Source organism: Schistocerca americana, chromosome 2 (genome assembly GCF_021461395.2).
Source record: "Schistocerca americana isolate TAMUIC-IGC-003095 chromosome 2, iqSchAmer2.1, whole genome shotgun sequence".
Taxonomy (NCBI): domain Eukaryota; kingdom Metazoa; phylum Arthropoda; class Insecta; order Orthoptera; family Acrididae; genus Schistocerca; species Schistocerca americana.
Genome location: NC_060120.1, coordinates 795940061 through 795965559, shown reverse-complemented (window position 1 = coordinate 795965559; position 25499 = coordinate 795940061). Strand labels below are relative to the sequence as shown.

The 25499-nt window shown below is 40.6% G+C and overlaps 1 protein-coding gene across 1 annotated transcript in view; it reads right to left on the bottom strand.

Moving 5' to 3' along the window:
* The window catches only part of LOC124596142 (cytochrome P450 6j1-like), a 134642-nt gene that overhangs the window by 1931 nt on the left and 107212 nt on the right, over nt 1-25499 (bottom strand). Inside the window, exons 5-6 of the mRNA XM_047135162.1 lie at nt 15150-15359; nt 961-1212 (exon numbers count right to left, since the gene is read on the bottom strand). Of these exons, the coding sequence (XP_046991118.1) occupies nt 961-1212; nt 15150-15359 (462 nt within the window). The remainder of the gene's footprint in view (nt 1-960; nt 1213-15149; nt 15360-25499) is intronic.

Below are 25499 nucleotides of genomic sequence, written 5' to 3'. Positions count from 1 at the left end.
GAAGAGATTAAAGAAATTGCAAAAATACACTAATTTAAAAAGGCAGCTAAAAAGTACCTGTTATGCAATACATTTTATACATTGAAGAATTACTTAGATAAAACAGAGTAGGGGTTTGACAAAAAATGTTATACAAATAATGATGGTTATAAAACATTCAACATTCCACGTAATACCTTCACCTTATGTTTTTTTCTTTTCCTTTCTAGAAATATTTACTCCCAAGCTATACATAGCACAATACTAACACTTCTTTCTGAGCTCAACATCTCACTCATTATGGAGGGATGCTGACTCAGTTTTTCAGGACAGTAAATGGGAAGTTGCAGTACAGAAAATGGCCCAGAGATCACGAGAGAGAGAGAGAGAGAGAGAGAGAGAGAGAGAGAGAGAGAGAGAGAGATATGAAGTGTTATGAAACAATGTGTGTATAGTGTGTGCATTGACTTATAGTGAGATATGAGTGAACAATGTGGCATTACATTATTTAATAAGTTATTTGTAAAAAAAGGTATTGTATACCAGGAGTAAATCTATAGATTGTCGCCGCGCAGGATTAGCCGCGCGGTCTAGGGCGCTGCAGTCATGGACTGTGCGGCTGGTCCCGGCGGAGGTTCGAATCCTCCCTCGGGCATGGGTGTGTGTGTGTTTGTCCTTAGGATAATTTAGGTTAAGTAGTGTGTAAGCTTAGGGACTGATGACCTTAGCTGTTAAGTCCCATAAGATTTCACACACATTTGAACATTTTCTATAGATTGTCTCTAACTAGAAGTCTGTAAATATATGTGTATTTGAATTAGCTTATTTTAAATTGATCTAAACTTGTAAATACTTTGACATGTCCTATATCTTTGTAAAAAGAGATCTGCGGATGAATAAAGCTGCTGCTGCTGCTCCTAATACTACATGTGAATCTAAAATATCGCGCTTTCCAGATTTCACATAGCAGTCTATACATACCTGTATCATTATTCTTCCTGACTCCAAATGGCATGTATGTATATTCTTCAATATGTAGTTTATCTTTCTCAGAAAAGCGTTCAGGGTTGTAAGTAGTTGAATTAGGATGAAATGCTGTATCCATATGCTGCCCCCAAACAGAAACTGCAACCCATGTGCCAGCAGGGATTGTTACATCAGTTCCAGGCAATTTGCAGTCTGCTGTAGTCTTACACCCCAAAAAGCCAAAGACTGGATACATGCGCAATGTCTCTGTAATAATGTAGTATTGTTATAATTTTAGTAATACAAGATTACAATAAATAAATTTGATGATCACATACTGTCATTTTAATATTCATCTTATCCATATTTTCTCATTTGAGCTATTGAGGAGGAGGAAGAAGAAGAAGAAGAAGAAGAAGAAGAAGGTGCATCAACTGTGTTATGTTTTCTAAATATAATATAATTGTATAGATAAAAAATATCTGATCACCAAGCAACAGCAGAAGAAAACACAAACACAAAAAAGTCAAGGAAACGGGTAAGCGTTTGGAACCAGTGGCTGATCTTTCTAGCAGAAGTGTTGAAAAGGAAGGGAAAGCGTTGAAGAAAAAGGACTGATAAGTTTTAAGAAATGGGGGGACTCATGGAAAAGTCACCCAGAACCACTGGTCAACGGAGACTTACCATGAGCCCTATTGCCCCTCCCCCTTTTCTCCTATGCCATTCCAAGGGGTAGGTGAAAAGAAAAACTGTTAGCATCACTCTGTCTAAGATCAGATGTGTCTAATTTTACCATCATAGTCACTATGTGAGATATATGTTGAATGGGTAATAGGTTCCTTGGTTATTTTGAAACCCTGGCTTGTACTGCAAGTTTTCAAATTTTAACAATTCCTATGTTATATTTCTATGATGGAAATCAAGAATCAGTCAAGCATTTGCCAGGGAAGAGAAAAACACTGCCTCAAAACCACACAAAGACTGGCTGGTGTATCAGATCAATGGTTATTAATGCAGTATGTGGTTGTAATCCAGCTTTGGTTCCCTACCATATTACCCAAGGCAGCGTGATGCTTGTCGCGTTTCTCAATGTATAAGCACCATTATAATAAAACTGGAAAATGCTGAATTATGATGAATGAAGATATGTATAGATGAACCTATTATAGAGTAAAAAAGTGATGATATATTAATTTCACGTTTTATATGAAAGGTCAGTGTTCATTTGCTGGCAGCATAGTCAAAAATGGTTTAGTGAAGAATTCATTTCTGCAGTGAAAATATCAATCCTGAGCATGAAAGCACAGCACTTGACCATTCCACTGTTGTTTGAGACTTAGCTTTCAGCTTTCACTACAGCCCTCATCTTAAAAATATTTGCCACAATATGGATTTGTAAGCTGAAAGCCAGATTTTAGTGGAGACAGATGGTACAATATTCAAAATTCCTTGTTCTTGTTTATAATTATGGTATGCTATTTTATCAGGCCAAGGAATAGGACAGGAACCCAATGACATGAATTGTAATTATGATTCCATCTTTTGTGACAGAACCAACAATTTTGACTGGGCAGAGTTGTCTGTTATAACTGACTGCAATATAGTTATCGTCTTTACACGGTTTATCCTCCTCTTTTTTTGTGTGTGTGTAGAAAGCATATTAGTGTCGCAGTCCTCCTGCCCACACTCCAGGTCATCACTTGTAGAATCATCAAGCCCCTCCAGATGAAACTTCAGAGAAGGTTTTTGAAGACTGATCTGATGGTATTCTCTAATTTACAACTGGAAGTAAAATATGGTAGGTTTAATCATGGAAATTTTCCCACAGACAAATAGGATTTTGGGAGTTAAACTTATACCTCTGGAGAAATATTTGTCAAGTTAAAATTTCCTGGACAGGCAAAAATATTTGCCTGATTTGAAATAAACCCAGACACTGATCTTCATGGACATTATTCTTGCAATTGATTCTGCAGCTATTTGTTTTCTTCAGTTTCTAACGTCACAGAGGCTCCTTAATGAACTCTGCCAGGCTAGCACTGTTAGGTTAGAGAATAGTTGTTTCACAGAGGTGCTTTCTCACAATCTTGAGGATTTTTCAAGACTTGAAATCTTTTATTTCTAGCTCACTGTGTTAAATATTCTTGATGAACTATTGTGAGTTAGATTGAGGCAGAATGTGGGTCAGCTACCATTTGTGAGTATTGCCTCATGTTTTCAATCTGGTACACTGTTTTAGCCTGTGAAAGTTCATTGCATGAAATCATTCACCAAGAAAGAAATTTAGTTCCATTAAACCTTTTGAAGTGAACTATTGTTGGACTCATTGACTTGTGTGATGGACTCACTTAAATGAACTACTCAGAGTATAATCATCCTTGACAAATCACTAAAGGACTAGGGTAAATGTGAGCTGTCTCATTTTTAGATAAATGTGAATTTTTTTTTTGTGTGCCACAGTTGAAAACTATGCCACTGCATGTGGGCTGTCCTGTAAACTTGTACTAATAAATTGTTGGTTAGTGTAACAACTGGTTGATATAATTAGTAAATGATCTTTGAAGGGAATAAAATGTGTGTGTTCATCTTATCTAAAATACAGTGTCATGTTCATCAGTGAGCAAACACCATCCTGCAATCATTTAGTTTCAACTTCAAGGCAAAGAAGACTGGTGCTACTGAGGTCGAGACTACGGAATTCAGGTCAGTTCTGTCATGTATGGTGCCCTTATTGGGTGAGGATTTTTCCACCCTGGCACAGTTAGGACTCCTCTGCTCTGCCAAATTTTGCAAAGCATATAACTATTTTTTGGACAGTATATTTATGAACAGTCGTGAAGTGACTTTTGGACAGCATAAACATTTTAGAGTGGCACAAATGAACTAACACTGTGTTTGAACTGTGGATAGGAAAGTGCACCATCCATTTTTGGGAAGTGCAAAATTGTGTTGTTTGAAGTACAAACAGAAGTGGGTGCCATTATACAGAGAAAAAAATTTGACCAATGGCAGAGCAGGACTGCCAGACATCATCATCAGCCAATCAGTGCAGAGTATACCAAATGTCAACGAAGCAGTATAGCTGAGACAATCTGGTAATATGTGTAACATATCTATCAGATGACATGACAGCAATCACAACTCATGTGGAAACTTAGAAAGGTAAACTGACATTGTATTTGATTACAGAGATTGTTAGTAAAAATAAGTAATAGTATGACAAAGGGCAGTGTTTTAGGTGTGGATGGATATGAGAAAGACCATGTTCTTAGGGACAGAACGGAGAAATTTAACTCTGTAGGTGAGTATTAAGTAGCAATTAAATAAGAACTTGAAAGAATGGGTTTAGATACAGCTAGACCTAACTTCTTATGAAGAGGCTAATACTAGTCCAATTACAGATGAAATTCCAAGAGCTTCACCCATTGACTGCAATTGTGTAAAATTGGAAGACAGTTCCAAGTTGATAAAACAAATTAACATTAAGCAAGAACCATATAACGAGGATCAGGAAGAACGGCAAGAGTCTGGGGAAAGAGTATGTGAATTTATAATTGGTGCAGTTCATGAAACAACATGATATGAATTTTAAGGCAATGCATGAGAACATGTGTAGTAAAAGTTACATTGTATTGTATTGAATGGGGACCTAGAAATGACAGAGAGGCTTCATCCCTGCCATAGCTTTTAGTGGTACACAACCCCACAACAGGCTACAGCAGTCCACCCATCTCACTGCCACCCCACACCGAACCCAGGGTTATTACGTGGTTCAGCCCCCAGTGGGCACCCCCCTCCCCAAACCCCCACCCCCAGCCCTGGGAACGTCTCACACCAGATGAGTGTAACTCCAATGTGTGGCAGAGAAATTATGGTGTACACGTACTTAGAAACAGTGTTTGGACAGCAATCGCCGACATAGTGGAATTGAGGTGGAATAAGGGGAACCAGCCCGCATTCACCAAGGCAGATGGAAAACCACCTTAAAAACCATCCACAGAAGGGCCAGCACACCAGACCTTGACACTAATCCACCTCCCAGTAACATCTTCAATGATACTCCTATACTTGTAAACATATTCATGAGGTTTTGGCCTATTGGTCCATTTTTAAATATTGTTCCTAATCAAAGGGTGCATTACATGTCACTTAACCAATGGAGAAGTTGCATGTCATACTGATAAAAAATGGTAATGTACTTGGAAAAGTGCTATGTACCTGTTATAACCTTTAATCACTACTAAAGTGCGTGGAGATACAAAAGTAGAAACACTAGCGGGTTACATGTTACTAACTCCGTATCTGTCATTCGACTGCCGGGCCGTGACATGCGGCCGGCGCCGTTCATAACCAGGTGGCGCTCCCGCGCTCGGCCGAGCTGCGGAGCGCCTCTATCGCCGTGTTCGCGTACTAACGTAGCGGCACTTTTGAACGTCGTGGCACTGTCACAACACTTTTCCCCCCTTGAAAAAAAAAACGCTCACTTTCGTGGAGACACGGACAGTGCGGAGACATCCATGGCCTCTTGGGAGGTCCCGAGAAGATCCCGCGGAGAAACACGAGAGTATGGTCGAAAATGTCCAGGACGGAAGCTGGCGCGTGGAACTTGCCTCCTGGACGAGATGATGGGTGAAAACTCCGGAGCAGCATCCATAGGTGTCGTGGACCTGGGGGTGTGCTCCAGCGAGATGGGTCCCGGAGAAGGCGGCGTCGCGACTGGGGCCGGTTCCGGCGTACTCGGAAGCGGTAGCGACAGCGGCGGCAGCAACACGCCCGGAAGATCGGCAGCAGCGACAGGACTGGCTTCTCGGGCTGGTGGAGACGAAAAAAGGGGCAGTGGTACCGGCGTGGCCACCACTCGTGGGCGCATCTGGTCGTAATGGCGAACAACCATGCCGTCGTCCGTACGTATTTCACAAAGCCGGCGGCCGCGAAGAGCCTGGACCACCCCTGGAATCCATTTAGGGCGAGATCCATACCCCCGTGCCCACACGTCGGCGCTCACCTGGTATTTTCCCGCACTAGGGGACACAGTACAAGGCCTGACAGGGTGAAGCAGATGCAGTAGAGTGCGCGGTTGGCGGCCATGCAAGAGTTCAGCAGGGCTGCGATCACCCAGAGGCGTGAAGCGATAAGAACTCAGAAATTGCAACAGAGCGTCATCTGTGGAAAAATCACTAAGGAATTTTTTCATTTGGCTTTTGAAAGTGCGGACAAGGCGCTCGACCTCCCCATTCGATTGTGGATGGAAGGGCGGTGCTGTAACATGATGAATCCCTTGTCCAGTACAAAAATCACGGAAGGCCTGCGAAGAGAACTGAGGGCCATTGTCCGTGACAATCGTGGATGGAAGACCTTCTAGCACAAAGATTTTTGACAAAGCCAGCGTCGTCGCCGCAGTGGTTGGCGACGGACAGCGAACAACAAACGGAAACTTCGAGAAGGCGTCAATCAACAGTAGCCAATAAGTGCCGAGGAAGGGGCCGGCAAAGTCAGCGTGCACCCATTCCCACGGCTGCGCCGGATCAGGCCACGGAGAGGGCAGAGTACGAGGCGCAGCCAGTTGTTGAACACACTGATCACACGCAGCGACCATGTGGGCGATGTCCGAATCGATACCGGGCCAATAAACGTGCCTGCGGGCCAGGGACTTAGTCCGAGAAATCCCCCAATGGCCCCCATGCAATAGTTTGAGAACAGCTTTGCGAAGAGAGGCGGGCACCACAACCTGTGGAGATGCGCCATCCGTGGCCAGAAGAACAACACCCTCACGAACAGACAGACGAAGGCGCAAGGCATGGTAGTTGCGAAGGGGATCCGACGCCCGGCCCTTGGTCCTGTCTGGCCAACCACGCTGAACAAAACTGATCACCTGACGCAGGACCTGCGAACCTGTAAGTGGAAAACCCTCGACCGCACGACGTTCTTCCTCATCAATGTGGAAACAGAGGAGTTCATCGCGATCGAAAACCGGGTCGGGGCCCATCGGCAAACGCGACAACGCGTCAGCGTTGGCGTGCTGGGCCGTGGGGCGATAGTGAATCTCATAGTGAAAACGAGACAAGTATAAGGCCCAACGTTGCAGGCGGTGAGCTGCCTTATCCGGAAGCGACGCCGAGGGGCTGAACAGAGAGACCAGCGGCTTGTGGTCGGTGATGAGGTGAAACTTAGAACCATACAAAAAAACGCTGAACTTTTTCAGAGCATAAATGATAGCGAGCGCCTCCTTTTCTATTTGAGAGTAACGCCGTTGGGCATCATTGAGGGTCTTGGAAGCGTAGGCAATGGGTCGTTCCGACCCATCCTCATACCGATGGGCGAGAACAGCCCCTAGGCCATACTGTGACGCGTCAGTCGCCAGAACCAAGTGCTGACCCGGACGGAATGTGGCAAGACAAGGCGCCGACTGCAAATGAGCCTACAGGCGGACAAAAGCCTGCTCACACTCGGCGGTCCAACAGAAAGGAACGTTTTTGCGTAACAGCTTATGCAGAGGATGAGCCACCGCCGCCGCGGAGGGAATGAATTTGTGATAATAAGCAACCTTGCCTAGAAACGCCTGAAGTTCTTTGACCGTAGACGGCCGGGGTAGAGCGGTAATGGCCGCAACGTGCTGTCGTAGAGGGCGTATACCCTCACGGGACAAGTGGAAACCAAGATACACAATGGAGGGTTGGAAGAACTGAGACTTGTCCAGATTGCACTTCAACCCTGCTGAATGCAGAACCCGAAACAGTGAACGCAAATTGCGAAGGTGCTCCTCAGTGGAGGCCCCCGTGACAACAATGTCATCCAGGTAGTTGATGCAGCCGGGAACGGAAGCCGTGAGCTGTTCCAAAAACCGCTGAAAAATGGCCGGCACGCTAGCGACGCCAAATGGTAACCGCTGGTACTGATACAACCCACAAGGAGTGTTGATGACGAGAAATTCCTTGGAAGATGCATCCAACGGCAACTGATGGTACGCCTCCGATAAGTCAAGTTTGGAAAAGAACTGGCCCCCAGCGAGCTTGGTAAATAACTCCTCAGGACGGGGAAGAGGATAAGTGTCAATGAGGCTTTGAGCGTTGACAGTGGCTTTAAAATCACCACACAATCGCAGACTCCCGTTTGGTTTAGAAACCACCACGATGGGCGATGCCCATTCGCTGGAGGTAACAGGAAGGAGAATCCCTGAAGCTGTTAACCTGTCTATCTCAGCTTTGACAGGCGCACGCAACGCCATTGGAATAGGGCGTGCCCGGAAAAACTTAGGGCGAGCCGTAGGTTTAAGAGTAATGTGGGCTTCAAAATCCTTGGCACGACCCAGACCAGCAGAGAACACGGACGAGAATTCAGAACACAAGCCATCCAGCTGTGGATACGGAATGTCCTCAGATATGAGGTGCACATCATCATCAATGGAAAACCCGAACAACTGGAAAGCATCATAACTGAACAGGTTTTCAGTGCCCGCATGATCCACCACATAAAACGTGAGGGGCCTAACAACAGACTTGTAGGCAGTGGAAGCATCAAACTGGCCAACAATAGGAATTTTCTGCTTATTATAAGTTCGTAGATTTCGCGTAACGGAAGACAAGGGAGGGGAGCCCAACTCCAAATACGTGCGAGAATTAATGAGGGTTACTGCAGAGCCAGTGTCCACTTGCATGTGAATGTCTTTATCCAGAACACGAACAGTAACAAACAACTTATTCGTTTGAGAAAGCACACAGTTAACATCCATGTCCGATGCCTCGTCCTCGTCGACAGGAACTTTAGGGGACTGACACACAGAAGCAATGTGGCCTCTTTTCCTACATGAATTACACGTGGCCCAACGTTTTGGACACGCGGCTCTGTCATGCTGTACGAAACAACGTGGACAAGAAGGAAGGGCGGAACGAACCTGCTTCTGTGGTTGCTGTTTTCGCTGCGAGCGTGGCGGCCCAACGCGACGTTGTTGACGCGAGTGCACCGCCGCCACATCGTCGTTTCCCTGTGAAACAGGCACATTGTCTGCGTCGAAAGTGGTCTGGACAGCGCCTACATCACACCACGCGTCTATTTGCGCACCAGCAGCGTGAGACACTTCAAAGGATTGAGCGATGCTGAGAACTTCTGACAACGACGGGTTTGGCAATTGTAAGGCACGTTGCCGAACTTCTTTATCAGGAGCAAGCCGTAAAATAGCGTCCCGAACCATTGAATCAGCGTAAGACTCATGATGAGTGTCCGTGACAAACTGACATTTCCGACTCAGACCGTGTAGTTCCGCCGCCCAAGCCCGGTAACATTGATGGGGCTGTTTACGACACCGGTAAAAAGCCACGCGGGCGGCAACGACATGGGTGTTTTTTCGGTAATAGTTAGACAATAAGTCACACATTTCTTGGAAGGACAGAGAGGCAGGTTCCCGCAGAGGGGCTAACTGAGATAGCAGCTGATAGATCCGTGGGGAAATCCAAGATAGAAATAACGACTTACACATAGGAGCGTCGACAACGCCGAAAGCCAAGAAGTGTTGCCGCAAACGCTTCTCATAATCCTCCCAGTCTTCAGCGGCCTCGTCATAAGGAGGGAACGGAGGCGGAGAAGAGGAAGACAGACGATGAGTAAGCGACGTCGACAACGCCTGAATAGCAGCCGTCAGCTGTGTTTGTTGTTCAATAAGCGCTTGCATAAGCTGTTCCATGTCTGCCCCGACACGAACACACAAGTCCACAACGCAGGAAAAAAAACATCCGACCTCGTCGCCAAAAAGTGTTATAACCTTTAATCACTACTAAAGTGCGTGGAGATACAAAAGTAGAAACACTAGCGGGTTACATGTTACTAACTCCGTATCTGTCATTCGACTGCCGGGCCGTGACATGCGGCCGGCGCCGTTCATAACCAGGTGGCGCTCCCGCGCTCGGCCGAGCTGCGGAGCGCCTCTATCGCCGTGTTCGCATACTAACGTAGCGGCACTTTTGAATGTCGTGGCACTGTCACAACAGTACCAATATATAGTCATGTTTTTATATATTGATCCCTGTCTGTCATACAGATAAAAAAAATATGTATCTGGGAAGTTATCTACTGGAAAAGACATACCCATTATGTTTTAATATAATTTTAAGTGTTATTATGTTTATTATATACAATTCAGTGAAAATATATCACTGGTATAACATTCCCCCCTCCCCGTCCTGTCATGCTACCTTTCCTTCCAATTCCTTATTCCTGCCCCTGTCCTCCCCCCCCCCCTCCCCCCCACCATCCCTTGCCTGTTTTCCTCTCGATGCCTGCCATATCCTACTTCCACCTTATCTGCTTCTTCCCTGACCTTAGTCCTTCCCCCCTCCCCCCCCCCCCCCTTCCCTCCCCTACCACTATCTATCTCCAGTCCACCCTACCAAGGTTACAAAATTAGTTATTTATGATCAGGTTTTGGAATCATATAGAAATTTATTGAGATAACTTACAGTATCGGTAGATGTTTTGTAGCACACAACCTCAAGTTTGATTCACAAAGTGCATCACTACCCCATTCCACCACCAGGAGTGCCCCATCTTACTCAATTAAAATGTCTGTGAATGGCCAATTGCAAGGCCATCTTGCTCCTCAGACGTCACACTACTGGATTTCTTTTTCTGGGGTTTCGTTAAAGACTGTAATGTATGTTCCTCCCCTACCAGACAATTTAGTCCACCTAGAAAATCAAATCTATGCTGCCATTGCACAAGTTAAGCCTAGTTTGGTGCAACAAGTGTGGGAAGAAATTGATTACTGGTGGGATGTTTGCCACATCACAAATTGAAGTTACATTAAGCCCAAATGACACTTAAGGTTTTTTGCTGAAACATGACACATTTAACAATTCTGTAAGTTACCTCAATAAATTTCTATATCATTTCCAAGTTTTACAGTCCTGTTTGACTCACCCTATATATCCTAAGTACTTATACTCAATGTTTACTTTTGTTCCTGATGTTTCATTGATGTTGTAGTAGTTATTAATAAGCTTTCCTAATTTTGTGTTAATTTTGGCCACAATTGTGTGAAGATGATTACTTGAAGCACATCATATATAAAGTATTTAGTGATCAATACGTTTCCATGGAATTACTACATGCCACCTCTGAATGATCACATACCTTACAAGTGGATGACTTCATCAGTGAAATGGAAGAGCTTGGATAGACAGCAGAGGTGGCCTATTTACTGATTCAGTGTGGAAAAAATTGGGAATTTTGTGCAAAATAGTTTATCCTGTTTGGGTGAAAGAAAAGTGTAATGAAATTTATGTATTATGTATGAGAAAAATAGGAATGTGTAAGATTTAACTGTATTTTTGGGTAGCTCATGCAAAGATATAAGTGTCAGTAAAACTGAAAAGGAATGTGCCGTTGGAAAGAAATTTTAATATTGACAGCAAAGTAGACAGTTTTCAAAAAATGAGTTTCAGTGTAAAAATGCAAAGAGTAATGTTCAGGATGAATGTATAGAGGGCAGCTGTTAGAGTAGATGTAATGTTCATTGCTTTTGTCTTTGGTGGAGGTCGAATGTTCAGAAATTTTGTTGTGTTTGTATTCGTCTGCCAAATGTTTTATAGAGTAAATGTGGAAGTTCATTTAGTAATTCAAAACTAGTTAGAAGGGCAGCGGGTCAAATTAACTGTAAAAACACCAATAAGTATGGGTTCACTGTCTGATTTCATTCTTGCTCTTTTCTGAATCACTCAACCTCTTTGAAGTCGACCAGTAATTGTCTTCAACATTCTTGTGATCTTAGCTATAGGAATGTGTATGAGTAAAGTTTATTTTGTGGTATTAGTTTATACTGGATTAATGATGAGGTAAGAAATATAAGAGGATGGAAGCATACGCAATACTCATTGAATACATTTTGCTAAATTTTATGACATATTATTTTTGGTTTATGTTTATAGTAATAATAAGGAGAATTTTGTGCCAGTCATAATAAATTTCTTCCAGCCAAAAGGCAATGTAAATGTGAAACAGAACAGGAATCAGAATACAAAAATGTGGAAGTACTTAAAAGTATTGTTAAAGATCTGAAGTAACCAGCAAGCATGAAATCTATAAAAGGGTTGCGCAGCAGCAGAAGTAATGAAAGAGAGAACATCTGGAATATGTTGGTTAGTACTATTTATGGTAACATATGAAAGTTTTAGTGATGGGTACAATATTTGTGGAAAGGTCCACTGCCACTAGGCCACTGTTAATTAAAAGTTACTGTTAACTGAAGTTATAATTACAGTTCATTACATGCAAAGACCTATGAGCTAATATTTATATTTGAGAAGAGTGACCTACACTATTTGAAAGTTAAGCATTCCAACTTTCCTGTAAAGGATTTTAAATTACCTAAAACTAATTATCTTCCTCAATAATTAACATCAAAGTGATATATTCTGTTGCAGATTTTGTAATAATCCGTTCTAGAGTCTGGACTTTGACTGCTAATTTTTGTTATCTTAATTTTTCTGCAGCATCTGACATAAAGCATTAATGAATTAAATCTCTAATCAATAAATTCATTTAATTTACCATCAAGATTTACTATTCATAGAAACAAGGGGATTCACATAATGATTTTGTTTTTTTGTGAAAAAAATCATGAACAAGCATTGAGATGTGAGCAGGAGCATTATCCTAATGCAATTTTCACAAGTGGTTTTGCTACATTCTGGTCATTTTCTTTGCATTGCTTGACACAAACAGTGCTTAACTTCCAGGTAGTATTCTTTACTGACTATATGACCATAAGGCAGGAACTCATGTTGCACTATCCCATTGCAATTGAATAAAAGAGTGAGAAGAACCTCTATATGTGATTGACATGTTGAACTTTTTCGTTTTTGGCTCTTCAGGAAGTTTCTGTTGAGATGACTGGGCCTTCATTTTGATATCGTACCCATATACCCACTTTTGTTACCTGCTATATCCTTCTTTAGAAGTTCTGGATTGTTGTCATCTTCATTTGCAATACCTGAGTGATGTCTACAAAACATTTTTTTTCGGTTGAAATTCAATAATTTTGGAACAAACTTTGCTGTTACACATTTCATGGCTAAAACTTCCAAAAAAACTGCTTGGCATGAGGATACGCCAACATCATCAGAAACCTCTCTGATGGTGATTCATTGATTTTCCAGAACCGTTTTCTTTACTTCTTCAACATTGTCATCAGTAATTGTTGCGCTATGGCAGGTTGGTTGTCATCTTCAACATCTTCTCGACCATCTTTGAATGTTTATACCACTTTAAACTCTCGTCTTACTCAAAGTAGACCTGCCAAAAGCCACAGTAAACATTTTGGTGGTGGCGGTGCATTTCATTTCATTTTTCAATAAAAATTTAATATAAATTCTTTGATCCATATTTTTTTAAAGTGAAAAGCTCTCAGAATTACATATAACCATTTTGACTGCCAAAAACATCTTAAATATTCAAGACAGCTGAAAATGCAAACATACATCAGGAACAGGTGCACCAACAGGATTTTTTTCCTGAAAATCAGGCATATAAACCCTGTGAAATTAAAATATTTCCTTTACTTTTTGATCACACCATATAAATACATAAATGGCAGGGGGTGATGGTTGGGGAGAAAGAGTAAGGGAAAATGGGTAGGCAAGAGATGACAGGAAGAAAGACTGAGAAGGCTCACATGAGTGTAACTGATTTACATGCAGTGAATAATTTTTTTGTGTAACTTGTTTAAAAAAGATAAACTTACGATAAAATTACAGAATGTAAAATAAAATTAACAGTAAAATAATACAAGTGTAAAACAATGGAAGTAGAAAACTAATGAACAAATATTGATCAAACAGTGGAAAATCCAAGATGGAATGTAACAATATTATGAGAAGGAAGTTGGTGCTCACCATATAGCAGAGATGCTGAGTCGCAGATAGCCACAACAAAATGACTCTCACAATTATAGCTTTCGGCCATTAAGGCCTTTGTCAACAATAGATATTGGATTTCTATTATTCTATAGATTCTATTCTATAGATTTCTATTATTCTATAGATATCTATTGTTGATGAAGGCCTCAATGGCTGAAAGCTATAATTGTGAGAGTCTTTTAGTTGTGCCTTTCTGCGACTCAGCATTTCCACTATACGGCGAGTATCAACTTTCCTTCTCAAAATATTGAAATACTGATCAAAATTAGTCATCATAAAAATAAATGTACAGATGAGACTGTGAAATAAACGATAAATTTCAATTTAAACACAGTTGCAGATTCTCTGTATTTGCTATAGTTGTAATGATAATCTTTGTTCGAGGATGTGCAATGAAATACAATGGTATTTTAAACCTAATTGTCAACTGAAGTACATACATGACTATAGCCATCATACATGACATGCAGGAATTGACCTTAATGATTGAAGGGAAACAACATAAAAAATAAATCTCAATGGCCCAAAAGGGATTTAGACTACTGTCTTCCCAAATAAGAGCCCAATGTCTTACTACTGTGTCACCTCACTAAGTTTCTTCTTATGCAGGAAGACTCCAAAAATCCAAATGTTTCAGTTTTAATTTCCCTGTTATTTATTATTATTTACAAGTGGCAAGACCCTTATTGACCATATGCCTGCTCAACAAGCCTCTTCCATTTTCTTCTGTCGAGTGAACTGTTTGTACATTCAGTGTTTGTGTTCATCCTAGTCGTGTCCTCCCAGATGTTATCTCTCCACCTACTTCTGGGTCTTGCTCTTCCTCTTGTTCCATTTATTAACCTTCCAAATGCTATTTAAGGTAGTCTGTTTTCTGTCATTCTTGCTATATGGCCTACCCAGTTAAACCTTATCTTCTTTAGCACATCTACAACATTACGGTGTTTGTACAGCTCACTTAATTCTTCATTTTTCCTTATCCTCCATTCCACGGTATCTTCATCAGATACTGGACCAAATTTTTTTCTTAGTGTTTTCTTTCAAATACTAGCAATTTTTCGTCATCTTTCTTTCTAAATATTAATGCTTCACATCCATTTTCCTCTATTACTGTTTTATAATATATTGTTCTATTATGTACACATTTAAAAAATGTAACTGATAAAATAAGTATTTTCATTTGTCTGTGCAGTAGAGAGAATGAGCTTTTTTTATGAACATTGTTATAATAAAATCTCAAAGTTGTTCTTATTTGTTAAAACTTGAGCTATTGCTCTAAGAGAAGAGAATTGGGAGTACCTTTTACAATCATATCCAGTTGCTTCATACTGACCACAGTCTCATATGTAGGTGAAGTGTTATATTTTTGAACTTCTGTCCTCACACTTGACTGCAGTTCTTGATTGAGTGCCAAGTGATATAGTGTGAAATTAATTATGTGAAATGATATACTGAAGTCTTCCAATAGAGACAGACAGTCCAGGCCCACCAATTGATGTTCTTCAGGCTCTGCAAATGTAGGCAGAAGAAGAAAATTATTAATAAATAGTAGTTGGAAAATTGCAAAAGGCATATGAGCAAATGAAATGCCAACATATATCAACATACTATTAAAACTTAATAAACTGTTCACATATATAGAGGAAATCAGCAGTGTGGACTTAAGTAGAAAGAGAAAAAGTACAATTCAGTTAGTCACAATGAACACTTCATACACAATAAGCCCACAACAACATTTTTAGAGATGAATATTAGGTGTAGATATAGAATATTAGTTGCCCCCAAAATTGAACTGCAGTCATGAGGCTGTAATGATACACATTACATTATAGCAACACATGGCCTGGAGTTACATAAAGTTATCACATGTGCCATTTCTGTTGTGGCATCAGTTTTGTGAATCAATGTGCAGAGCAAGGAAAACAATTTAAAATGTACAAAAAGTGCAATAAAACAACAGTTTAAATTAGTATGTACGGTCACTAACTGATTAATGTGCTGGGTACCTTAACTGAACCATGTGCAATCGTTTACCATACTGTAACATCAGTTAACCTAGATATTTGTCATTTCCCCATCAACAATTCTTTTCATTATCAAAAACTAAGAATTGTTTAAATGATTTAGGAACCAGGAAAAAGAATGCACCAAGTGCTTAAAGTAGGTGCTGGTAACAAGATTGTTTTATTTTCAGGTTTGAATCCACTGCTGTGAAACTGGGGTGACAATGCAAGATGGAAGACAGTCTGTGCGTATTGTTTCTGAGCATGAATCTGTGAACTATGTAATAAGAAAAACACTCAGAAATGCTGTCATTCTCCCAACAAAGGCACTTCAAGGTCCTAGCATGAACTAAACATATCAAATTCATTAGTGGATATCCACCTATAGTGACACAACCTATGCAAAACCATAAATTGTGAGCTGCAGATTTCACACTTACAAGGGGAGGCCACCAATTGTGAAATTCAGATTCGATTCAAACTGCGCATAATAAAAGCTCATGGCCAGAGGTGTAATGTGGCAAAGCACCAACACACACACACACACACACACACACACACACACACACGCACACAAGTTGTTGAAAGTCGTTTGTCATGGAAAAATAAAACTTGAAATAAAACACAATATCACAAATAATATTCAAGTGGATACAATTTATTGAAAAGTTTGGTATACACTCGCACATAATTAACAATTAGTGACCAGAAGTAGCTGGAGTATTGCACGAACCAGAGTGATAGTTATCATAGAAACATGGAGAGCAGAAAACAGTACGACATCGAGCACATCTGATAAACGATGCATTTTTACAATTGTTTTTTAAATTATCTGTTCGGAAAAACACGTGATTGACATTCTGAAAAATTGTTCTATCGTTCATCAGGTTTGATGCATACCACGCGTATCGTATCATATCGGCAAAAATTGGTGGTGGACGATGGATTGAATTTATTTCGTATGTGTGTATATACATTTGAATTACAAAAAAACAAATAATTAAGAAAGTTGCACGGTGCGAGATTCGATCCGGCGACCTTCGGATTACGATGAACCCGAGCGCGTACCACTGCGCCACGACGCTGTAGAAAACTAATAAGTGTAGAGAGTATTTCACTGCAATGGATTCTTTTAACTGTCGATTTTCTCGACAACGGCTGAGAAGTGCATCTTGGTACTTTGCCACACTACACCTCTGGCCATGAGCTTTTATTATGCACAGTATGAATCGAATCTGAATTTCACAATTGGCGGCCTCCCCTTGTTAGTTCAGAATGCCATAATTAAGTAAATATGTGCTGCCAACACATGTCACTTGTTCCATCAATAGTAGTGGGCTTCTGAAGGTGTGATGAAAAAATGAAAGATCAGTGAGCAGGTTAGGAGATAGAGGCAATGTAAGATTTTCGTATCAAGTCCAGACAAGCACAGATGGTGGATATGTCAATTATTGGGAGCTTCAAACTTAGGTGGATAATGGATGCCACAAGGAAACAGCAGGCAGATCATGAAGGAAGAGTAGTGTGCACTATGTAAGTTCATTGGTACATCTCATCTGAGATGTGAAGGAGGATCTGATGACAGCTATTGAATGCATTGGGCGCATTCATGTCAACATGGATAGTGCTTGACATTTGTGTTCTGAGGCTATCCTCAGTTTCTTTAGACAGTTGGGTGAATTGGTGCTCATGGGGTCAAAGCACAACCCACTATTTGTAGAATTGTGCCTAGAATCAGTCACAGCCCTCTGGTTTAGAGCTAAGTCATAGGTTTAAACCAATGGTTCAGATAATTATATGATGATCTTAGATACGGAAATTTTGACCTATGTTATTAGGTGAAGAACTCTACTCAGATCTTCTCCTCATAAGGAGTGTGTGTGGAATGCACACATATTTTTTTAGGCTTAGAGAAGCTCCTCAGTAGGGTCAATGATAACTTACTTGATAATCATAGAAAGCTTAGCCGCATTGTTCTCAGAAAAAAGATTTCATCCTTACAGATCAGTACAAGAAAATTTTAATGTGGTGTAAATCAACTACAGGATTGTTCGATGTATTAAAGGTAACAATGACCACATAGTTTTAGGAACTGAAAGCTGACTGGAACTGGAAATGAATAATGTTGAAATCTTAAATTCAATCTAGCCTGCCAATGGTGGCAGTGTATTTATTACTGTAAATAATTCTGTAGTATACCTTGAGGTTATTACAGATTCTGAATGCGAAATATCCTGGGTAAGGATAAGCATCAAAGGTGTGTCAGAAATAGTGGTCAAGCATTTCAGGAGTTGCAGTGGCAGAGTGAACTGGAAAACTTTGAGAATTCTGCAAATAAGTTTCCAGATCATGCTACTGCAACAGCAGAAAGCTTCAGTTTATCAGCTATAAAATGGGAGTCCCCCCCCCCCTTCCATGAATCATGGATCTTGCTGTTGGTTGGGAAGCTTCTTGCATTCTTCAGCGATACAGACAGCCATACTGGTTTTGCCATAATGGAGGGGTATCTGTTGAGAGGCCAGACAACTGTGTGGTTCCTGAAGAGGGGCAGCAGCCTTTTCAGTAGCTGTAGGGACAACAGTCTGGATAATTGATTGAACTGGCCTTGCAACATCAACTGAAACCGCCTTGCTGTGCTGGTACTGTGAACAGCTGCAAACAAGGCAATACTACAGCTGTAATTTTTCCCCAGGCCTGCAGCTTTACTGTATGGTTAAATGATGATAGTGTCCTCTTGGGTAAAATATTCTGGAGGTAAAATAGTCCCCCATTCAGATTTCCCAGCAGGGACTACTCAGGTGGATGTCATTAACAACAGAAACAAAATTGGTGTTCTACGGATTGGAGCGTGGGGTGTCAGAGCCCTTAATCTGGCACATAGAACAGAAAATTTTAAAAGGAAAATGAATAGGTTGAAATTAGATATAGTGGGAATTAGTGAAGTTTGGTAACAGGAAGAAAGGGACTTCTTGTCGGATGAATACAGAGATATGAATACAAAATAAAATATGGGCAATGCAGGAGTAGGTTTAATAATGAATAAAAAAGTAGGAACATGATAGGCTACTACAAATACCACAGTGAAAGCGTTGTTGTAGCCAAGATAGACATGAAGCCCATGCCTACCACACTAGTACAATTTTTTATGCCAACTAGCTCCATAGATGATGAAGAGATTGAAGAAATGTATGATGCGACAAAAGAAAAAATTAATCTGATACTTAAAGAAAGATGAAAATTTAATAATCATGGGAGACTGGAATTCAATAGTAGGAAAAGGAAGAGAAGGAGAAGTAGTAGGTGAATATGGACTGGGTGTAAGGAATGAAAGCTGCCTGGTAGAATTTTGCACAGAGTATAACTTAATCACTGCCAAAACTTGGTTTAAGAATCATGAAACAAGGTTGTCTATGTGGAAGAGGCCTGGAGACAGCATAAAGTTTCAGATTTATTATATAACGACAAGACAAAGATTTAGGAACCAGGTTTTAAACTGTAAGACATTTCCAGGGGCAGATGAGGACTCTGACGACAATTTATTGGTTATGAACTGTAGATTAAAACTGAAAAACTGCAACAAGCTAGGAATTTAAGGAGATGGAACCTGGATAAACTGAAACAACCAGAGGTTGTAGAGATTTTCAGAGGGAGCATTAGGGAATGATTGACAAGAACAGGGGAAAGGAATACAGCAGAAGAAGAATGGGTAGCTTTGAGAGATGAAATAGTGAAGCTGGCAGAGGATCAAGTAGGTAAAAAGACAAGGGCTAGTAGAAAATCTTGGGTAGCACAAGATATGTTGAATTTAATTGATGAAAGGAGAAAGTATAAAAATGCAGTAAATGAAGCAGGCAAAGAGGAATACAAATGTCTCAAAAATGAGATGGACAGGTAGTGCAAAATGGCTAAGCAGGAATGGCTAGAGGACAAAAATAAGGATGTAGAAGCATATATCACTAGGAGTAAGATAGATGCCACTTACAGGAAATTTAAAGAGACCTTTGGAGAAGGGGACTGATGATCGCAGCAGTTACCCCCCTTACTGCTCAGAGCCATTTGAGCCACCTTTGGAGAAAAGAGAACCACCTGTATGAATATCAAGAGCCCAGATGGAAAACCAGTCCTAAGCAAAGAAGGGAAAGCAGAGAGGTGGAGTGGAAGGAGTATATAGAGGGTCTACACAAGGGCGATGTACTTGAGGGCAATATTTTGGAAGTGGAAGATGACATAGATGAAGATGAGATAGGAGGTATGATACTGTGTGAAGAATTTAACAGAGCACTTAAAGACCTAAGTTGAAACAAGGCCCTGGGAATAGACAACATTCCATTAGAACTACTGATAGCCTTGGGAGAGACAGTCATGACAAACCCCTTACATTTGGTGGAATGGGCAAAATACCCTCAGACTTCAAGAAGAACATAGTAATTACAATTCCAACGAAAGCAGGTGCAGACAGGTGTGAAAATTACCTAACTATCAGTTAGTAAGTCACGGCTGCAAAAACTAACACAAATTCTTTACAGACAAATGGAAAAACTGGCAGAGGCCGACCTAGGGGAAGATCAGTTTGGATTCCATAGAAATGTAGGAACACTTGAGGCAATACTGACCCTGTAACTTATCTTAGAAGCTAGGTTAAGGAATGGCAAACCTATATTTATAGCATTTGTAGATTTAGAGAAAGCTTTGACAATGTTGACTGGAATTCTTTCTTTCAAATTCTGAAGGTGGCAGGGGTAAAATACAGGGAGTGAAAGGCAATTTAAAATTTTTACAGAAACCAGATGGCAGTTATAAGAGTCGAGGGGCATGAAAGGGAAGCAGTGGTTGAGAACGGAGTGGGACAGAGTTATAGCTTATCCCAGATGTCATCCAATCTGTATATTGAGCAAGCAGTAAAAGAAACAAAAGAAAAATTTGGAATCAGAATTAAAATTCAGGGAGGAGAAATAAAAACCTTGAGGTTTGCTGATGGCAGGACCTTGAAGAGCAGTTGAACGGGATGAACGGTGTCTTGAAAAGATGATACGAGATATAAACATCAACAAAAGCAAAACAAGGATAATGGAATGTAGTCAAATTAAATCAGGTGATGTTGAGGGGAATTAGATTAGGAAATGAGACACTTAAAGTAGTAGATGAGTTTTGTTATTTGGGTAGCAAAATACCTGATGATGGTTGAAGAAGGGAGGATGTAAAACATAGACTGGCAATAGCAAGGAAAGCATTTATGAAGAAGAGAAATTTTTAACTTCGAGTATAGATTTAAGTATCAGGAAGTGTTTTCTGAAAGTATTTGTATGGAGTGTAGCCACTTATGGAAGTGAACCATGGAGGATAAACAGTTTAGACAAGAAGAGAACAGAAGCTTTTGAAATGTGGTGTTGTAGAAGAATGCTGAAGATTGGGTGGCTAGATCGTGTAACTAATACGGACGTACTGAATTAGGGAGAAGAGGAATTTGTGGCACAGTTTGACTAGAAGAAGGGATCAGTTGGTAGGACACGTTCTGAGCCATCAAGGTATTCTAACGTTTTTTGGACAACATGAGACAGTGTGGTACTGGAGTGCAAGACTCATGTCTCTTGCAGTTGACTTGCATGTTGTGTGCAGCCGATCCTCTTCTCTAGGTAATCAGCTATATCGATCTCCCAAAAGCTTCTTCTCCAAAGAGTATAGAGGGTTACAGGAATTTATTAAGCTACTTCTCTATTCTTGAAATAATTTGTGTACTCGTGGGACACTTTCAGTTCATTCATGGTACATTTTCAACTCTCAACACAAAGCAACATTTACTCTTTTTCACATAAGTAAGTAAACTCTGGTAAGTCAACTGGTCTCTTTAAACATCAGACTTGATAAACACAAGTACAATATCATAGGATGTAAAAATCCAATAATTTATGGACATCACATGTGTCCTGTCTCATCCAGAGCTAAGACTTGAAGTAAGATAAAAGTCTCTAGTCCCCAGTGAGTCCAGTACATGAATGTGTATATAAATCTATATTCAATTGTTCATTAGTCTTTTTTTACAATCAACACAAACACTAACAACTCAAAGAATACTACATAATTATTTCCTGAGTTTTAATGACGTCTTCTGTGGTGCTGGTGGCAAACACTTGTTGTCATCAGTGACTCGCCCGTCTTACAGTCTTCTGATAACAAACTTCCAATTTGCACATAGAAACAGGTGGATCGGTAGAAACTTTCTCACTCTCCCGCACTCGTACCTATAATATCGGGTGTTCGAGACTGTTAAAGGTTGACTGTTTCTAGAATTTACACCAAAATTCTTGAGGCACTACGGTATCACCAATTAGGTATTGGAGGGAAGTGTGGACGGTAAAAATCATCAAGAGAGACCAAGAGATGAATACACTAAGCAGATTCAGAAGGATGTAGGTTGCAGTAGTTACTCAAAGATGAAGTGGCTTGCACAGTATAAGGTGGCACGGAGAGCTGCACCAAACCAGTCTTTGGACTGAAGGCCACAACAACAACAGAATGGGAGAGTCGTAGGGCTAAAACTGGTACCAGAGACAGGGTTCATGTGAGATTGTTCTCAATTTTTTTTCTGAAAAATATTTCAATTATTTACTGACTATAGATACTGCAACAGCAGTAAGGATAACATATAATGAGATTTTTATTTTTTAGTTTTACGCAGTATAGTAGGAAGAATACGCAAGTAAATTTGTTGGTGATGGGATGTACAGAGCGAAAAATATAGAAACAGAACTGCCCCATCTGGCAACAACAATGGCTATTGATCAAGAAGAACTTAAGCTTGGCTGATACATGAACTGATGTCTTATTCCACACTGCTTCAGCTATATTCCACAGTTTGTAATTCATAATGGCTGGCATTTGGTGGTGTGCAAGGCTCTTGGTGACCCATAATCGAATGTTGTCAGTGCACAAACTGTGTGAGGTGGTGCAGTGGTTAGCACACTAAACTTGCATTCAGGAGGACGATGACTCAAATCTGTCCAATCATCCAGATTTAGGTTTTCCATGATTTCCCTAAATTGCTCCAGGCAAATGCCAGGATGGTTCCTTTGAAAGGGCGGGCCCGATTTCTGTCTCCATACTTGGCACAATCCGACTTTGTGCTCAATCTTTAACAACTCTGATTTCAACAGAATTTTAAACCCAGTCTTCCATCCTGTCTTCCTTCCTTCAGTGCACAAGAACCTGGAGAATGAGCTGTTCCAGGAAACAATCATACACTGTCTCTATTGAGGCAGATCAAGACTATATAGCAAACAGGACCTGTAACATAAGGCACACATGGAACAAAGGTAGGCGTGTTGGTACCCAATGGTACACTAAACCATCACACCAGGTGCTGGGGCTGTATGACAATAACAAATGCAATCTGGCAATGTGCTTTCTTCTTGGAGCCTTCGCACATGGATATGTTCATCTTGATACTATATGCAGAACTGGGACTTGCAGTGGCAGACACATGGATCCACTCCTGCTTCCAGTTCTTATAAAAAGAATATAGATGGTGATACTCTTACTTCATGAAGTTGCTCTGAAATGCCAACCATTTGCATTGCACACTTGTACCTTTCATTTCAATTTGACATTTATTGTATGGTGTCTACAGGGTGTTGCGGTTTTAATGTCCACCAGTGAAATTGGGGAACTGATTGCAAGGAAAATGTATTAGACCTCCTAGTAACTACCAGACTTGAACTTTTAGAGGAAGGAATCCATGACTATAAGACAGTTGGAGCATCAATGACTAAAGGTATGACAAGGATTGTTAAGAACAGTGTGAAAATATGTTACGTAGCAAGAGTGACAGGAAACAAACTACAGAGCAGTCAGTATCAAATATTCACCTCTGGAGCACAAAATGATACGATTCGAAAATGTTGTGCAATATGCCTTGTACCTACATGTGAGAAACAGGATACATTGCTACTCACTGTAAAGATGAAACACTGATTTGCAGACAGGCACAAGGAAAAGACTGTTATATGTTTGGCTTTTGGCCAAAGCCTTCTTCAGAAAAGGAAATACACGTTCATTCACATGACTAGGGAGGAGGTGGTAGGATAGAGGGGGTGGAAACTGTTGGTTGAAGGGTGTGGTAATATTAGGTTACTGTACATCTTGTCATGCCTCCATCTAATGCCTGCATGTACTCTTCTCTCCCATACCCTGCTATCCCTTCCCCTTGCTGCCACCTTCAGATTGCTGCTTTTGTTCCACATGTTAGTTGGATTCGGGTCTATGCTGCCGGAGATGGCAGTCAGGTGTGCTTGAGGTGTGATTGCTTGTGTGAACAAATGTATATGTATATATATGTGTATGTGTGGCTTTTTTTCTGAAGAAGACTTTGACAGAAAGCTAAATGTGTGACAGTCTTTTCATTGTGCCTGTCTGCAAATTAGTGTGTCCTCTTTATGGTGAGTAGCAATCTATAATTTAAGTGTTGATATCCCAACATGTGTTCCCATTTTTTGATTAGACCTGCCATATTGAGTTGGTCAGGATTGTAAGCGATGGGAAATACCCACTGTGGCTAAGTAGCCATGTTAGAAACCTGCCATGAAAGCCAATAGAGCTTCATTATAGATTTCGGTGAAGTAAAAACCTTGTTGGCAAAAGCTGGACAAAACCAAAATGAGTATAAAGAGAGCAATGTGAGAAGGATTCAGTGAATTCAAACAAAAAATTTTGCCTGTGAATCTGATCAAAACTCCTCAAACATACTGATCTTATATAAAATCAGTAAGCAGATTGGGATCATACACTCAATGACCATGCTGGCACTGAAATGGAAGATAACAGATAGAAAGGCAAAATGTTGAATTCAGTCTTATTAAATTGTTTCCCTGCAGTAAATCGTAATACCACTCCTCCTTTCAGTCATAACACAAATGCCAAAATGGCAACTTTTGAGTTAAATGATCATGGAAATAGAAAATCACCTGAAGTTGCTCAAAAGCAGAAAGACGTCTGGTCTGAATGTGATACCCATGGAATTCTATGGAGGTTACATGAAAGAACTGGCTCTTCTTTTTGCACCAGTTCATTATAGTTTGCTGGGGCAGGAGAAAGCATCATTCCTGTGAAACTCAACTATCCATTAAGATGCCCTGCAAATCATGGATGAAGGGCAATATGCAGACTTCATATTCTTAAAATTTTCAGAAAGCATTTGAAATGATGCCCCACTGCAGACTGTCAACATATGTATGAGCATACAGAATATGTTCCCAGATATGCAGGAGGCTCAAAGAGTTCTGATGTAATAGAACATAGTACATTTCCCTTGTCAGTGAGTGTTCATTGGAGATAAGGGTGACACTGGGAGTGCCTCAGGGAAGTGTGACAGGACCACAGTTATTCTCTATACAGATAAATGATCTGACAGACAGGGTGAGAAGCAACCTACAGCTGTTTGCTGGTGACGCTGGGGTGCACAAAAATGGGTCATTGTTGAGTGACTGTGGGAGGATACAAGATATTTAGACAAAATTTCTATTTTGTGTGCTAAATGGCAGCTTGCTCTAAATGTTCCATACAGTGTTACATATAGAGACATTTCTTCTTCCCAATGACAGGAATGTTATAATCATAGACAAAACATCAAAATATCCAATAGAGAAAGAATGTG